The sequence below is a fragment of the Pimephales promelas genome, chromosome 22, assembly GCF_988280905.1.
Source record: "Pimephales promelas chromosome 22, fPimPro1.hap1.1, whole genome shotgun sequence".
Lineage (NCBI taxonomy): Eukaryota > Metazoa > Chordata > Actinopteri > Cypriniformes > Leuciscidae > Pimephales > Pimephales promelas.
In genome coordinates, this window is record NC_142790.1 from 2354945 (window position 1) to 2373817 (window position 18873).

The window sequence follows — 18873 nt, forward strand, 5'->3', positions numbered from 1 at the left end:
GTCCTGGTTTATGCATGAATATGCGAGTGTTTGTGTGTGTTTGTCGTATCTCTGATAGACATTTCTAGTTCTCCTGCGGTGTGAAACGCTGAGATGCAGCTGCCGTGCAGAACAAATGGGATTTGGACCCGTGTGTGAGTCTATACACACTCTTCCTGACAATGGCAGATAGAGTGCTTTGAAGTACTAACTGCATTAGTTACACAATGCTAGCCACTACAGCAGAACAGATACACCACCGTTCACACAGATATCATCAGCTATTAAAACAGCAGAAAACACAAGCAACTTCAGAGCAAAACAAGCAAATAGATAAATTAAAAACACATATCGCATGCTATTTTTATAGTTCAAGGGCGTTTCGATAAATAAGATGAAAAGACTTCTCGGGGGAGTGTATTGTTTGCATATGCATATGGATACTTGCATCCAATCAATGACTTATTATTATTCAAGTTAATAATAACAACGTAATGCAACACCATACAATGACGTTTATAACTGCGCTCCAATAGTTTGTTTAAACAATATGCCTGTGCGCAAATCGAGGTCGATATAGAAATGGTTTTCCACGTTAGGTGTGGAAGAACTTGAACCCCAAAAAACACGTTTAGGATGAACTTGATGGAGCATGAGGTCTTCTGGAATGGAGGATCAAATCCCTGTTAAAGGCAATGGCTCATGCATGTTTAAATGTGGGATCTCATTCTATTGGCTGTATAAGTGTTGTTATTGTTATAAAAAATGTAATAAAGTACTAAACTTACTAAAACTGAGACTGAAATAAAAATAAATTAAAGCAAAATAGAAATATAAAAAAACTAACAAACATGACAAAAAAATAAATTAAAAATTACCAATCAAAAACCTTCATATAAGTTGAAGAATCATATAAATATTTGTAATATGGTATTTTATATTTAATATTAGTATATTACTAGTGTATTTTGAACTAGGATGGATGGAAGGAAGTGGATGGAAGGAAGTGGATGGATGGATGATGGATGGAAGTGGATGGATGGATGATGGATGGATGGATGATGGATGGATGATGGATGGATGGATGATGGATGGATGGATGGAAGTGGAAGGATGGATGGATGGAAGTGGATGGATGGATGGATGGAAGTGGATGGATGGATGGAAGGAAGTGGATGGAAGTGGATGGATGGATGGAAGTGGATGGAAGTGGATGGATGGCAGTGGATGGATGGATGGATGGAAGTGGATGGACGGACGGAAGTGGATGGATGGATGGATGGATGGATGGAAGTGGATGGATGGATGGATGGATGGATGGATGGATGGATGGAAGTGGATGGATGGATGGATGGAATTGGATGGATGGGAGTGGATGGAAGGATGGATTGATGGATGGACAGATGGAAGTGGATGGATGGATGAATGAATGAATGAATGGATGGATGGATGGATGGATGGATGGATGGATGGATGGATGAATGAATGAATGGATGAATTGGTGAATGAATGAATGGATGGATAAATGAATGGATGAGTGAATAGATGAATTGGTGGATGGATAGATGGATGGATGGATGGATGGATGGATGCATGGATGGATGGATGGATGGAAGTGGATGGATGGAAGTGGATGGATGGATGGATGGAAGTGTATGGAAGTGGATGGATGGATGGATGGAAGTGGATGGACGGACGGAAGTGGATGGATGGATGGATGGATGGATGGAAGTGGATGGATGAATGGAAGGAAGTGGATGGATGGATGGAATTGGATGGATGGAAGTGGATGGATGAATGGAAGGAATTGGATGGATGGAAGTGGATGGATGGATGGATGGATGAATGAATGGATGAATTGGTGAATGAATGAATGGATGGATAAATGAATGGATGAGTGAATGGATGAATTGGTGGATGGATAGATGGATGGATAGATGGATGGATGGATGGATGGATGGATGGATGGATGGATGGAAGTGGATGGAAGTGGATGGAAGTGGATGGATGGATAGGAGTAAGAGAAGACACCCGTGTATTATCGAAACAATTGATTAAAACAAGTCTTAGTATGTCATGCAGTGCCTCCTGTCAAGTAAACTGATCTTGTTTCGGGGAATTTGCAGATTTGCCAACATAGAACAAACAGGAAAAGATCAAAATGGAAGGAACAGAACCTTCAACCACAGAAAAACTGGAACACATGCAATTCTATTCTTTACTATTCTACGCTCTATGTTCACTCAGTGCTTGTTCAAACAGTAGATAGTCTGGTTAAATGTGATGTTGCTTTCTACTAGCAATAAAAAACGTTTTCCCACGTTTAGATTCATTCGGATTTGAAAGTCTACAAGTTCCACCTGGACCTGCATCTGAAAGCAGGATCTCTCCTTTAACCAGTAAGGAAGGCTGTTCACCTTGAAACGCCGTGAGTGATGTGTATGAGGAGACTTATGATGACCGTACCTTTCCTCAGCTGGACGTTGAACTTGCGGCCGATCTTTTTGGAGTATCCCACGGAGGAAGTGGCGCTGGTGGGCCTGGAGGTTTGGGCCGGGCCCGGCGGGCTCATGTTGGAAGAGTTGGCTGTGTGTGGTAGCGTGGGATAGCTCCGGGTCGAATCCGCTTTGGACAGTCTCCGCGGGCTGTAGTCCACGCCTCCTCCCAACAGACTACCTCTGTCTCCAGAACCAGAACCAGAACCAGTCTGAAGGCCCAGTTCATTCTGAGACAGCAGCTCGTACTGGGCTTTCTTCGCCGCTGGAACTACATGGAACAGGATGAATGGAGAACGCATCGCCTGTCTGAACAAATTCTGGGCCCTGAGGAAGAGAACAACACACACACACACACATCTCAGTACGGATGTATCTCTTTCAGGCTCATCCTAAGTACTGGGATTGTTAAAAGCAGAGCACATGGAGAGGTCGAAAGGCTGCCTTGCTTAATCGCTGGCTAATTGTACTAGTACAGTTGGAAACAAGGTTAATTCACATTATCTGCCATTTCCATAATCGCAAAGCCTTGGGGAGGAAGCAGGGAAACGTATTAGAGGCAGGAAAGCAGGATCTGTTTTCATAAGTGTGGCACATGGAGGACAATAACTGATCAGACGCACGAGACGCGGCAGATAGGGACTCTATAACCTGCATGAGTCAAACAAAGAGAGAAATAGCAGATCATGTCATGATGGAGTGGTTTAGAAGTAACTTTTTTATACAATATATTCAATTGCAATGAGTCACACAATGAGGTTATTTTAGTAGAGTAGCTCTCCGTAATAAAAACAAAACAAAATTTTTACTCAAGACAGCAACGTAAGAGACTTGAAATTAAGGAAATTTATATGCTCGCCAAGGATGCATTGAATTTATTATAAATACAGTAAAACTGTAAAATTGTGAAGTATTATTACAATTTAAAATAGCTGTTTTCTATGCGAATACAGTAAAGTGTAATTTATTCCTGTGATCATTACTCCGGTTTTGATCCTTCAGAAATCACTCTAATATGAGGATCTGATTATTATCAGTGTTGAAAACAGTTGTGCTGTTTTATAATGGGATGCATTTATTTAAATATAATCTTCTGCAACTATGTCACTTTCGATCGTCTTTGCCGTATGAAAAAAAAAAGAGACCTGACCCCGAACATTTGAACGTTTCTGAATCTTGGCATAGAAAATCTGATATTTTACAAGAAAATATTGTAAAATTTTCAGTGAATAATACTTCAAATGTCAGCCTGTTCTTCACATAAAGCAATCATATGACTTAAAGGAGTAGTTCACTTTTCAAAAAACGTTTGCTGGTAATTTACTCACCCCCATGTCATCCAAGATGTCCATGTCTTTCTTTCTTCAGTCAAAAAGAAATGAAGGTTTTTGATGAAAACATTCCAGGATTTTCTCCATATAATGGACTTCAATGGGAACCAAACGGTTCAAGGTCCAAAAGACACTTTCAGTCCAAACTGCAAACTGTTCAAAGGGCTTTAAACGATTCTAGACGATGAATAAGGGTCTTATCAAGCGAAACGATCACTTATTTAATAAATAAATAACAAAGTTTAAGTTTTATAAGCTCAAATGCTCGCCTTGCTCTGTTCTGTGATGCGCGTTCGTGACTCTCCCGTTCGAACTCAAAATGAATGAATCTTTTTCCGAGTCATTTGGTTCATTCAACGAACGAAACGAACGAATTGACTCGGAAAAAGATTTGTTCATTTTGATGTTGTTCAGTTCAAACAGGAGATTCGCGAACGCGCATCACAGAACGGAGCAAGGCGAGCATTTGGACCTTGAACCGTTTGGTTCCCATTGAAGTCCATTATATGGAGAAAAATCCTGGAATGTTTTCATCAAAAACCTTCATTTCTTTTCGACTGAAGAAAGAAAGACATGGACATCTTGGATGACATGGGGGTGAGTAAATTATCAGCAAAAGTTTTTTGAAAAGTGAACTACTCCTTTAAGGTGACTTGAAATACAGTGTCAGCACTTTTATCTTGCTTTTTTGTCAGATTTTGGAAATTTGAAGCTCCAGTCAAGATATTGTTATTGTTACTTTATGCATTTACATTGTACTAATACCAAACAAATATAAGACAAGCACATCGAGATCACAGGTTTATTTCACTATTTTGCATATAGATTGTTTGACACTGGAAACTCAAACCCAACGAGACGCACAAGATACAGCCGAGCTCAACAGTCGTGTGTGTTTCTGTTTACTCGTCTAACATGAGAAACATTGCAGCAAGTTATCTCCCGCTCAATAAACTCTTCATCAGATCAATCTAGTCTAGAGAGCGATAGCGTCTCACTTTAGGGACGCCCATCTATTTTTATGCAAATGTGTCCCGACCCGCCTCCAACGCGAGCAGTGTGTGTGTGCAGAGCGGTGACACGTGGATAATCACCAAACTCACTCTGTCTGATTGAATAATAAATGACTCCATCAACGCATCATTACATTGAGTTAGATCAACCGCTGATAAATATTTACCCATGCAAACAATCCAATAAGATTAGAATATCGTTATGAATTACAACTCCACATGGAGCATAATCAAGAGAGAAAGCCAGATGAAGAAAACACTGTTCTGTGCTCGTGTGTGTGTGTGATCACAGCATCTGGCGGCAACAGCGACAGCGCAGATTAAAACCTTCGTCTCTTGCGGAACGACTCGAAACGCATAAACCGCAAGTTTGTTTACGGATGACTACCGTATCGAATCGACGAGTCCAACGCCCTGGGGAATGGCAATATATGAAGAACAAAAGCCTGCAGTATCCTAACATGTACAACACACACATTATCGACCTGAGAACTGGGTTTGCGTTAGCGATAGCCTATATGAGGTCCTGACTGGGTCTTATGCAAAAATATAGCCAAGCAATTAAAACATTATAATGCTTTGGGACACTGGGGAAATTAACTGGTTGTGTTGAGTTTGTGTAAGCGGCCTGAATGATGTATGTAAATGAGTTTTAGATTAGATTATGAATTATCCCGTAGCTGTGCCCTGTGTCGAACCCTGTCCAGTGTCTCATGCACATCACGTGATCATCTGGACCGAGTCGCCCGAGACCGGGCTGGAGGAAGCTCGTGATGAGAGATATGGAAGCAAGACCTCTTTTCTACAAGCAATATTCGTATCGATTCATCATAATCTGCCTTACAGAAAACTTTACGCTACTGAGATGATGGAGAACAATCACCATCTCAGTACTTGTCCTACAATACTACAGTAAATGTATACTGTAATTATACTGTAACAGGGACACCTTAAAATAAAGTCTTTTTTTTCTGCTGTGAGTAGAGCTTTTTTTTTTGCAATTTTTCTTGCACTTTACTTTCTAGTTGCTAGGGTGAGGCAAGATGGTTGTTAGGGTGTTAGTGGGGTATTATAGTTGGTTGCTAGGGTTTATCAAGATGGTTGTTAGAGTGTTAGTGGGGTATTATAGTTGGTTGCTAGGGTGTAGCAAGATGGTTGTTATGGTGTTACTGGGGTATTCTAGTTGGTTGCAAGGGTGTATCAAGATGGTTGTTAGGATGTTACTTGGGTATTCTAGTTGGTTGCTAGAGTGTAGCAAGGTGGTTGTTATGGTGTTACAGGGATATTCTAGTTGGTTGCTAGGGTGTAGCAAGATGGTTGTTAGGGTGTTACTGTTATGGTGTTAGTGGGGTATTCTAGTTGGTTGGTAGGGTGTAGCAAGATGGTCGTTAGGGTGTTACTGGGATATTCTAGTTGGTTGCTAGAGTGTAGAAAGATGGTTGTTAGGGTGTTACTGGGGTATTCTAGTTGGTTGCTAGGGTGTAGCAAGCTGGTTGTTATAGTGTACTGGGGTATTCTAGTTGGTTGCTAGGGTGTAGCAAGATGGTTGTTAGGGTGTTACTGTTATGGTGTTACTGGGGTATTCTAGTTGGTTGCTAGGGTGTAGCAAGATGGTTGTTAGGGTGTTACTGTTATGGTGTTACTGGGGTATTCTAGTTGGTTGCTAGAGAGTAGCAAGATGGTTGTTAGGGTGTTACTGTTATGGTGTTACTAGGGTATTCTAGTTGGTTGCTAGGGTGTAGCAAGATGGTTGTTAGGGTGTTACTGGGATATTCTAGTTGGTTACTAGAGTGTAGAAAGATGGTTGTTGGGTGTTACTGGGGTATTCTAGTTGGTTGCTAGGGTGTAGCAAGCTGGTTGTTATGGTGTTACTGGGGTATTCTAGTTGGTTGCTAGGGTGCAGCAAGCTGGTTGTTAGGGTGTTACTGTTATGGTTTTACTGGGGTATTATAGTTGGTTGCTAGGGTGTAGCAAGACGGTTGTTAGGGTTTTACTGGGGTATTCTAGTTGGTTGCTAGGGTTTAGAAAGCTGGTTGTTATGGTGTTACTGGAGTATTTTAGTTGGTTGCTTGGGTGTAGCAAGATGGCTGTTAGGGTGTTTCTGTTATGGTGTTACTGGGGTATTCTAGTTGGTTGCTGGTGTGCAGCAAGACGGTTGTTAGGGTGTTACTGGGGTATTCTAGTTGGTTGCTAGGGTGTAGCAAGCTGGTTGTTATGGTGTTACTGGGGTATTTTAGTTGTTTGCTAGGGTTAACAAGATGGTTGTTATGGTGTTACTGTTATGGTGTTACTGGGGTATTCTAGTTGGTTGCTAGTGTGCAGCAAGACGGTTGTTAGGGTGTTACTGGGTATTCTAGTTGGTTGCTAGGGTGTAGAAAGATAGTTGTTAGGGTGTAACTGGGGTATTCTAGTTGGTTGCTAGGGTGTAGCAAGCTGGTTGTTAGGGTGTTACTGTTATGGTGTTACTGGGGTATTCTAGTTGGTTGCTAGGGTGTAGCAAGATGGTTGTTAGGGTGTTACTGTTATGGTGTTACTGGGGTATTCTAGTTGGTTGCTAGAGAGTAGCAAGATGGTTGTTAGGGTGTTACTGTTATGGTGTTACTAGGGTATTCTAGTTGGTTGCTAGGGTGTAGCAAGATGGTTGTTAGGGTGTTACTGGGATATTCTAGTTGGTTACTAGAGTGTAGAAAGATGGTTGTTGGGTGTTACTGGGGTATTCTAGTTGGTTGCTAGGGTGTAGCAAGCTGGTTGTTATGGTGTTACTGGGGTATTCTAGTTGGTTGCTAGGGTGCAGCAAGCTGGTTGTTAGGGTGTTACTGTTATGGTTTTACTGGGGTATTATAGTTGGTTGCTAGGGTGTAGCAAGACGGTTGTTAGGGTTTTACTGGGGTATTCTAGTTGGTTGCTAGGGTTTAGAAAGCTGGTTGTTATGGTGTTACTGGAGTATTTTAGTTGGTTGCTTGGGTGTAGCAAGATGGCTGTTAGGGTGTTTCTGTTATGGTGTTACTGGGGTATTCTAGTTGGTTGCTGGTGTGCAGCAAGACGGTTGTTAGGGTGTTACTGGGGTATTCTAGTTGGTTGCTAGGGTGTAGCAAGCTGGTTGTTATGGTGTTACTGGGGTATTTTAGTTGTTTGCTAGGGTTAACAAGATGGTTGTTATGGTGTTACTGTTATGGTGTTACTGGGGTATTCTAGTTGGTTGCTAGTGTGCAGCAAGACGGTTGTTAGGGTGTTACTGGGTATTCTAGTTGGTTGCTAGGGTGTAGAAAGATAGTTGTTAGGGTGTAACTGGGGTATTCTAGTTGGTTGCTAGGGTGTAGCAAGCTGGTTGTTAGGGTGTTACTGGTATACTCTAGTTGGTTGCTAGGGTGTAGAAAGATGGTTGTTAGGTTGTTACTGGGGTATTGCAAGTGAAAAGAGTCCGCAGTCAAGTCTCTAGGGTGTTTGCTTGATGTCCCAAGTAAAACAAAACAAAACAAAAAAAAAGTGTGCATGCAGCTGTTGTGAATTCGGCTGAAACTATTTTGTGCAATTATCAGTGAAGTGATTAAGCCCACTATTAAATTCAGCTGTAAAAACATTCTCGCCGGTACAAAAACAAATCAAAAATGTTGCATATGATCACCAACAGTTCTTCTTTCGGTGCAAAAGTAGCTAATTAACATTGTCAATGGGTCCTAGATCGATACATAAATAAATCAAAACAAAAAAAAGAAATATTTAAATTTAATTTATTTTTGATTTATTGTTTGAATGTTTTTATTTTATTATATTTTCCAATGCTTCTGTTGTCCGAATGTGGGTAGTCGTGTTCGTTACATCATATATTCAATAATTTCAGAAAGGTTTTGCAGGTTAATTTCAATAAACTGACCATTTGCACTGAGGAGGGATTCACTTTTAAATTACAGTATCATACAGTATAACAGTGCATCAAACATAAGGGAAATCAAAAAAATTATATAATAAACCTTTCAATGACCTCCATTGTTCCAACTGATTGCATTGACAACTTCTGCCAGCTTTGAACAGAGATGTTTCTCTTTGTTTAGTTAGCGAGAGATGAGATGAAAGAACATTGTGAAGGTCGATGGCCAGACTGAAGAGACTCTCAAAGCTCAGAGGAAGACTGAAAGCTCATGAAAGTGTGAAAAGGACAGAGAGGTTGAAGGGATAAAGCAGAGCGGCAGCCGTGAGAGGAACGAGAGGTTAAGACGTCCTGTTTCTGTTCAAGGCTTACTGTTCAAATCGGATGTTGCGCAGGTCTCCGTTATTAATCCTGACGATACAGTCGTTCTCCTGGAAGAGAGATTCCCGCTCCGCCTTTCCGCCTCTCTCCAACCTCTTCACTAACAAACCCAGAGTCCTGGAACAGTCACAGCACACATCAGAGACACAAGCGCTGGTCTCAGATCAGACACACCACACATTACTGTCAGAGAACTCAGTGATAATTACAATCATTCAGTCCGTTATACATGCTGTTGTAAAGATATTTCCAGAAATCAAGAGACCCCTGTAGCTCAGAGTGCTACAAATATTTACTTCGGTAACCAGGGCTTTGCAAAAATACCAGTTACTTAAATCATTGTTACTCGGGTAGACAGTCATGTTCCCCATGTATATGTACACTGTAAAAAAAAGTTGCTGCCTTAATTAAATTAAGTACAATCAACTTGGATGTTTAAGTAATGTCAACTTAAATTAAAGCTGCAAGCAGCGATGAAAAGGGCCCTCACACCCGTGCCGCCGCCACCCGGTGGTTTTAGGAAGACGGTGGGCACTGTGTAATGATAATAAATATGTCAAACTATGTCAAAGTATTTGTATTTGCCACACTTCCTGCTACCAGCAGGTGGCGCTATTGCTATAACCAAATATGAGCATGGTCATGTGTTCAGGACAGGACTCTTATCAAACATGTGAAGTTTGGGGCCGATCGGACATTGTATGCCTGAGTTACTGCAGACTGTCTGTGGTTGCCTAGCAACATCGGAACTGCAAGCAATATTGACCTATATGACATATTCATGCACAAATCCCCAAAAGGCTGTAATTGGGTGTACATTTGTCGGGCAATCTTGTATAACTTATGAAAACGGTCGAAACAGCTTAACTTATGTTTATAAATTGCTTTAACTCATCAAAATATGTTGTCATAACTCATTTTTTACAGTGTATTACAGTTTTTACAATAGCTATAGATACTAACCTCGAACCCAAGCTTAACCTAGATTATATAACTCAGTTATTTCTGAGGTAACTTTACATTATAACAAATTAACAGTGTCTTTGTGTTGTTATTATTTTTATTAGTTACACTTTACTAAAAGGTGTCTTTGTTACAGTGTCATGATACATTTAAGTACTGAGTAATATTAAGTAGGGTTGAGCATAGGTTTGGTAGAGGGTTAGTTGCATGTAATTATGCATAATGTATAGTATTACTATATAAACTACATGTAATGTGTAACAAGGACACTGTAAAATAAAGTGTTAACTTATTATTAGTATTATTAAATTACACAATATTTAAACAAATGATTATTAATTAGTAACTATTATTATTAAAATGTTTGTTAATACAGCATAGTATCGCAATAAATTATAATTAATATTAATAATTTCAAACTGTATTGGTATTTTTTTTGGGTGGAAACTATGTAATCATAAATCATACAAAACCACAAATCAATGTTTAAAAGAAAACTGTGTGTCCACTGCATCCTTTCATGACAACATAGTTATGTCATATTCAAAAAAGATTTAAAAAAAAGTAGATGGAGCCGTCACATTTATCAAAGGAAAAAAAGGAAAAAATAAAATAAAATAAAAACATTAAAAAGGAATACACATCCCATTGATCTTGAACTTTTGGAAAGTTTACTGTTCCTAGCGGCTCTTTCAACTCAATACATCAAAAAAGGACTTTCTGAACTTAAGCCCGCTTTGGCCATATGGATTTTTTGGCACTGTTCTCAGACCTGCAGTGGTTTCAGACTCCCTGATCTACAAACCCTGAGATATAATCATGTGAAATGCACCAGATTTTGATATAAACAGAGCATTCGAACTCTTTCCTCCTTCCAGAGGCCCGAGTCTGTTGCAACATTTACTTTTAATAAAACTAAAAAATATATATTAATACGTTTAGGAAGCATGATGTGTGTGTGCCGATCGCAGAAGACAGGGATTGATCCTATGGATGCACAGACAGCAGAACCTGAGTTGAATGATTGATTGATGAATGAAGGAAAAATTATGGCATCAAAAAGCCCTGCATGAGCTGGAGAAACGGATGGATGGATAGATCAAACCCTCCTTTAAAGGAAAGAAAGATGTGATTAGTTTGAGTGGCTGTGGTGTGGTCTTGTGGAGTAATCACACAGCTTGCACTCTGTGTCTCCATAATGTGGATGTAAAGCAGCTGTGGGGAAGCGGATCAACCCGACTCCCACTGGACCGATGTACGATCTGTACGGCCTCATTATTCATTAGCTTACAAGAGGAGAGTTAAGGTGCGGTCACGCTAAACTTCAAGCATGGAAAATTACTTCCAAACACGCAACAAATATGAACAACACTCATGCATTCATTATCCTATAACTAGAACTTCATTTATCTGTAAGTGGATATTTAACTGCATTATTGCCCTTATTTTATAGATTGCATTTGTCATCCAGCACTCACATAAAGTTAAACTTTCAAAACATTAATAATATAATAGCACAAATGTCATTTTAGCAAATCTTAAAATGGATATGTATTTTATACTGTACTTGTAGCATTTTAAACATACATTGACTTTTAAGTGTAGCATTTGTTTTATTTATTTATTTATTTGACAAAAGAGTGTTTTAATTTCAGCCAATTATGGTTTTATAACAAATCTCCAAATGAATATACATTCTTACATACTTCATACAATATAATGTTACAATGCGTAAACTCACTTGTAGCACTTAAAAGGAAGAGTTTTTGTTTTTAGTGTTTGTAGACAAAATGGAAATTTTAACAGTCATTTATCATAATAGTCATAATATTGGCAAAAGAAAATTATATAGACTCATTCCCAGTTAAAACATATTACTATACTGTACATCTGATATGTTATCTGTGACATTTGCCATTTGTACATGCATAAACGGAAGCCAATGGAGAAGTTAGTGTGTCCCAACCTTAACTGTGCGTTCACACCAGACGCGAATAGCGCGTCTAGTTATACGCTTGAACACTTTGAATCCATTTGCACGTGAAGAGCGTAATTGACGCGTGTAAAAACAAAAGTTTGAAGCGAAATTTACGTGTGTCACGTGCGCCAGAATCGAAACCCGTTGGCGGCCATCTTTTTTATGTTATTCGAGCATTCATCGAGAGAGTCATCGGTCTGTATTTGCTCTGGGGTTCATCGTCGCCGTATTTGTGTCCACCGGACCCTTCTGAGGCGAACCGTTTGGCGACTTTCACCATTTGTTCGCTGGACGACGGCCGCTGTCAGCATTACTTCCGTCTGTCTCGCGCCCAGTTTGATGACCTGATGTCCCGCATCGGAGCGAGGACCACCCTCGCCCTCATCCACCTAATCTGTCATTTGTTTTTGTTTTGATGATAACTAGACTTAAACGTATGCACATGAATGTTGGTTGTCTTTCATCATAATATTTCATATAATCTAGATATGGAATAAATAACATTCAATACAAAATAAACATGTCTCGTATATTGAAATAAAGTTGTAAGTGATAAAATACTTGCTTTGTTGTGCATTAGAACCACACCAGGCATTTAGTCATAATGCAAAATTTATTGAAGCATCCAGATCCGGGCTCCTGATTGGTTAACGCGGTGCGAATTGACGCCAAAGTTGCGAATGTACAAATAGCACTAACTAAATCATTCGCACTTAACGCGCCAGACACTCAATTCGCGCCATTCGCGCAAACTTGACGCATGTTTGAGCCTCACTTATCGCCTCATTCGCACCGCAGGACGTTTTTTTGCACATATCGCGTCTTTGCATTGACTTAACATTGAAATCACTCACGCCTGACGCACTATTTGCATCCGGTGTGAACGCACCATAAGACTGAGTCGAATTTGCATTCTATCCATCCTAAATAAAAGTCCTAAAATTATGCAAGACTATTATATCTCGATACTGACAGACTATTTACCCAAAAGTATGCATTTTCCCCAGCCTGGATGCTAGCCGAGCTTAGCCCCGCCCACAACATTTGAGGATGGGAAGTTTGGTCCGTTGTGAAGCAACTATGCACGAACCAATCAAATCGTCAGGGCGGGCTTTATACGATGATGGACAGATGATTAACAGTAACGTAAAAAAAGAGCGCTTGGGTTGAATTCGTTTACAACAAAGATGGCCGCCGCTGGAGATTCAGCCATCGCGTCTGTTATAGAAGATCTAGACAGCATATTCATCTTAAAAGAGGAACAGAGAACCGCGATCAAGGCATTTCTCGATCGGAAAGATGTTTTTGCCGTCCTTCGTACGGGATTCGATCTATCGAATTGAGTTCAGAGGCATTTTCTTTCCTGGTTCGGTTGAAACAGGGCCCATAATCACAATCCAATGGAGCCGTATCAGACTCACACTTTGACAAGAGTCTGAGTATGACGACGGTAGGCGTTTTCCCATTAAAGTAAGGACCTTTTGTTTGTAATATAATCTCCTTTAGTGTCCTGTTTGGAGCACTTGACAATGTGGTATCAAAGAAATAGCATATACAGTATGCCATACATCTAAAAGATGGCTTTAGTTCTGGCTTTAGCATAACCAGAGACGCTTGTGTGTTGAGTGATGGCCCAGAAGACTAAGCGAGAAGGAGACCACCTGTTCTTTTCCACTGCCTTTAATTGAATAACAATGCAATCAGGTTCCATTTATGGCGAGCAATTAGACCCTGACTTGTTTGCGGTGAACACTGGTCATGTGATGAGATCTCGTTACTGGAGTCATGTTTCCGCAAGACTCCGTGTCTGTGTAATTTCTGGAGATGTCGTACGCCTCATGCTGTCGGCTGAGAGAAGACACTGGTCATTGTAGAAGTTCAAACTCTGAGATCTCGCTGTCCCCTCAGTGCCCTCTATCAAGATGCTAATGAGCGAACATTCAACGGCGCGCACCAATCACAGCGCGAGAGGCTGATGAAGTCATTACAGACATGTGGCTGTGGAAGTGGGTATAATTGACAGTTCTGGTTAGTTATTAACTAAAATATCACGTCGGTGGCCATTTACAACTCTGATATTTATACAAGGACATGGTGACAAGGACGGATTGCTACTGAATGTGAGCGGGGGGTGATATGGTAATGTATGAAAAGATGCATACTAATAAATGTGAATTAAACTTACAACAAGTGGCATTGTCACTGTAATATAAGAATGTTTAAATTATTAAGGTGCAGTCACAATAGATTTCAAGCAATATTTCACAGCCTAATAATAATAATAATAATTAATATAAATCAATAAATAAAAAAATGTAATAAATGTATTATAAACAATAGAATTTAATTAAAAATTAAATGAAATAATGCCATGAAATTAATTAAATTAAATTAAATTAAATTAAATTAAATTAAATTAAATTAAATTAAATTAAATTAAATTAAATTAAATTAAATTAAATTAAATTAAATTAAATTAAATTAAATTAAATTAAATTAAATGTCCATTGCATGTATTATTATGTCAATAATATCAATAATTAAACTAAGTTCTAAGTATTAGTGATTGGGCATGTACAATATTTTTACGTATATATATATATATATATATGCATCAATAAAATCATAAAAAACAATCAAGTTTAATAAAAAAAATAAATGAAATGAAATTGAAATAATAAATTAAATTAAATTAAATTAAATTAAATTAAATTAAATTAAATTAAATTAAATTAAATTAAATTAAATTAAATTATTAAATATGTACATTGTGTGTATTATTAGGTCAATAATATCAATAATTAAACTAAGTTCTGAAAATTAGTAATTGGGCATGTACAATATTTTTTTTAGGATGATAATTGTGGTATTTGTTATTATTATTATTATTAAATCTATCCCTTTATCATGAATCCAATACTGAAACTCATCATAATATTCTTTTTTTTCTTCTTTTTTTGGCTTGACATTCATATATACCAGCATCAAATTAGGTCTGAAAAGGTTGTGCGTTTTTATAGCTGATAAAAAGCTCTCCGAAAATCCCTTTATAGTCGTCATCTGCAGGATTTGAACACTTTTCTCATTTATTTGCACCTTCCTTTTTTCATTTTGTGATTCTTACACCAGCTGACCTTGGATGTTGTGAATGACCCATGATATGGATGAGCTTTTAGTCAGATTGGGTGAAGCAGATTAGATGAATTGAGTTGGCCGGATTGAGGTTTTCCTATAGCAATAAAGTTCCCTAATTTATTCAGCGCCATGCCCCGTGTCCCCTTTGTCCTTGTTCAGCAGTGTCCCATTCCATGTCGCTTTGCTTTCATTATTTAACTGGAGAACATACACTAGTTATAGACAGTCCCACTCGAAAGAGCGCAATACTGTCAATACGTCCTTGAGGAATGAGGAAAAACTATCTTGAATGGATGGTACATGCTGGGGAAGTTCCACATAAGGTATGAAAGAAAGTTGAAGGATGCAGAGGACACAACTGGATTATTCAGAACAAAACCAAGAATAAAACAAATTTATGGTAGACAATGTATTTTTGTTGAGCTTTACCTTCTGTCTCTGCCACTGAAAGGCACCACGTGGATTCCTAGGGGCCCGCCGCCATTGGACACCTCAACCGGCTTTACCATTTCACTAGAGACAATGAGAAATGAGGGGAATGTGAGGAGAAACAAAACCCAAGAAAAGTAGTAAACAAAGAAAAGGCAATACATAAAAAAGTTTAGAAGATGACAGAGCGGCTATGAGTAGCGACGAGCTAACGCTAGTCTAGATCCAGTCCATCTATAACTCCAGGGGCCATTACGACCCACGGGTCGATGGAGGAACCAAACAGACACTTCAATTAAGTGATTAGGATCAGATTGAGGCTAGTTCTGGCTTTTTTAAAAGTCAGGGAGAACACTACACCTGTGAGAGACAAAAAACAGGGACAAGGAGAGGACAACAACAAGAATGACGAGACAGTTTAAGGCTAATTCACCCAAAAATTAGATATTTTGGAACACAAGTCAGGGTTATTACAATGAATTAAAACTAAAAGCTATTTGATACTTAAAATAAGGTTTTACGGAAATGCTTCTTGCGCTTGAAAAGTCAAAATGCCCATGTTGACGAGTTTCCTTGTAAACATAATCAGTTATGTCTCGTGTAAATGTAAACAGCATGTGTATCAGTATATTGGATCCATGCATTCACTCTTAAAGTGACAGTAGCCTAATATTCCCGCTGCTATCTGTGTTTTTATTGTTAATCAATCACTCACTGCGCTTGACTGGACAACTTCTGTAGTTTTAAGAGTTGAAATAAGAAACAAAAGTGGACAAATATTGATTGTTTCTGAGCAAGTTTACCCTAAACACACCCTCCATCTGCCACTGGTCAGTCAAAAAGAAAGCCCCGCCCCCAAACTCATGCCATTGGTTGAGCCGTTGCTACGTGGGGCAGGCTGAATTCTCAAAAGACTTTTCACTTTTACACTTTAATTAGCTAATTAGCTGTATAATATTAAGCTGTATATGAAATATATAAAATACACTTTGAATATATGCATTGCATTGTGTGGACTTTTTTTGGTAAATAGATTTTCATTGCATAGAAAAGCACAGTCTGGATATTTTTCTAGATATCTCATTTTTGTTCAATAGTATTTATTTAAAAACAAAATTGGGTGAAGTATTTCTTAAAGATATTGTTTTTTTTGTGTGTGTTTTTTTTTTTGGAGATTCAATTCACAAACTCCTGTGACGACTTACTCGAGTGAAGCGGATTCAACACAGGAATCTGCCCGTCCCACCGGTTCTATCCTTCCGTTCTTCCCGTTGTCCGCTCTCTCCTCGTCTTCTTCTTCTTCTTCCTGTGGGGTACCAGAGTAAAAACACTGTGTCAATGGTTGATCTCACATAAACCTCCCAGTCTCTGTCTCCCTCTCTTGCTCTAATCTAATAGAGTGACCATAATGGCTGCTGTTTTAAATCAGGGTGACGGAGAACGGCCCTGGCGCAGTCGTGCCTTTGAAAAGATGCCTGTAATCGATTATTCATATTCAATCAATCAGTCTGGGCTCGGCCGCTCAGGTCTGCTGCTAATCGGATAAGGGAAGAGTTGAGTGGATGCTCATTTGTTTCTTTCACTATCTTTATCTAATTTACATCTCTCTGTCTTTCTATTTCTCAACCTCTTGACACATCTGAAATGTGCAGATGTCATTTACAATTCTTCAAAAAATGTATAACAATATAATAAGGTCTCGTCAAATAATGGAGGTCAGGATTTCCCATCAAACATATTGACAGGATGACCACAAAAAGCATTTCAGCTGCAATCATTGAAATGTTTAGTCAAGCCTAATGGGAAACAAAGGCTTTCATTACATTCGGCATTTCAAACCCCAATATTCTTTAGCTGGACTGAGTTTAAAGTCTAAAGTCAGATCGATTCAACACTTCCACTGTAAAAAAAAAGAAAAAAAAAAAAAAAAAAACTTAAAAAAATGAAGTAACCTGGTTGAACTTTAAGTTCATTGAAATTGAAAAATTGAGTTAATACAATGATTTAATAATCAGCAACTCAAAATATTATGTTATCTGAACCACATACATTTTCTACGTTGATTTGACAGAAGAAAAACAGTGGCACAGTGGCACATTAAATCAGGAGATGGACCAAAATGGATGTCATTTGAAATAAATGAATGAACGGATGAACGGTTTAATGATTGGTCAGATAAAATAATAATAAAAAAACAAGTTGCATGGTCTAATGATTTTACACACTCCGATCAGCAACTATGATCAGCACACATCGATAATAATCCTAATAAAAATAAAAAGTGAATAAAACCAAAACTACGTGAAAAAAGGTGAGAAAATAAACATGTAAAAAATGATACGATCAATAAGTCAATATGACAACACATATTTACATAGCTTTAACTCAATTTTCAACTTAGACAAGATACATTTTTTGAGCCAGTTTATTGTAATTTAGGAGTAGTTCACTTTTAAAAAAAAAAAACTTTTGCCGATAATTTACTCACCCCCATGTCATCCAAGATGTCCATGTCTTTCTTTCTTCAGTCGAAAAGAAATTAAGGTTTTTGATGAAAACATTCCAGGATTTTCTCCATATAATGGACTTCAATGGGGTCCAAACGGTTCAAGGTCCAAAAGACAGTTTCAGTGCAAACTGTTCAAAGGGCTTTAAACGATTCCAGACGATGAATAAGGGTCTTATCAAGCGAAACGATCGCTCATTTATTAAATAAATAAATAAATAACAAAGATTACGTTTTATAAGCTCAAATGCTCGCCTTGCTCTGTTCTGTGATGCGCGTTCGTGACTCTCCTGTTCGAACTTCGATCTTTTTTCGTGTCATTTGGTTCATTCAATGAACGAAATGAACGAATTGACTCATTTTGATGAACGAGTTCGAACAGGAGAGTCACGAACGCGCATCACAGAACAGAGCAAGGTGAGCATTTGAGCTTATAAAACTTAAACTTTGTTATTTATTTATTAAATGAGTGATCGTTTCGCTTGATAAGACTCTTATTCATCGTCTGGAATCGTTTAAAGCCCTTTGAACAGTTTGTACTGAAAGTGTCTTTTGGACCTTGAACCGTTTGGTTCCCATTGAAGTCCATTATATGGAGAAAATCCTGGAATGTTTTCATCAAAAACCTTAATTTCTTTTCGACTGAAGAAAGAAAGACATGGACATCTTGGATGACATGGGGGTGAGTAAATTATCAGCAAAATTTACTCCTTTAAACAACCAAGTTGATTGTACATAAAAATGCAAGCCAGCAACTTCTTTTTATACAGTGTGAGGTTTTGGAAGAAAGTGTAA

General features: G+C 38.5%; 1 protein-coding gene across 7 annotated transcripts in view; it reads right to left on the bottom strand.

Annotated features, from left to right (window-relative positions):
* Nucleotides 1–18873, bottom strand: part of pard3aa (par-3 family cell polarity regulator alpha, a) — a 516002-nt gene that overhangs the window by 256168 nt on the left and 240961 nt on the right. For all 7 annotated transcript variants that reach the window (XM_089125821.1, XM_089125818.1, XM_089125820.1 and 4 more), the window contains 4 exons: nucleotides 16778–16878; nucleotides 15573–15656; nucleotides 9059–9184; nucleotides 2446–2801 (listed from right to left, as the gene is read on the bottom strand). In XM_089125821.1, the coding sequence (XP_088981947.1) occupies nucleotides 2446–2801; nucleotides 9059–9184; nucleotides 15573–15656; nucleotides 16778–16878 (667 nt within the window). The remainder of the gene's footprint in view (nucleotides 1–2445; nucleotides 2802–9058; nucleotides 9185–15572; nucleotides 15657–16777; nucleotides 16879–18873) is intronic.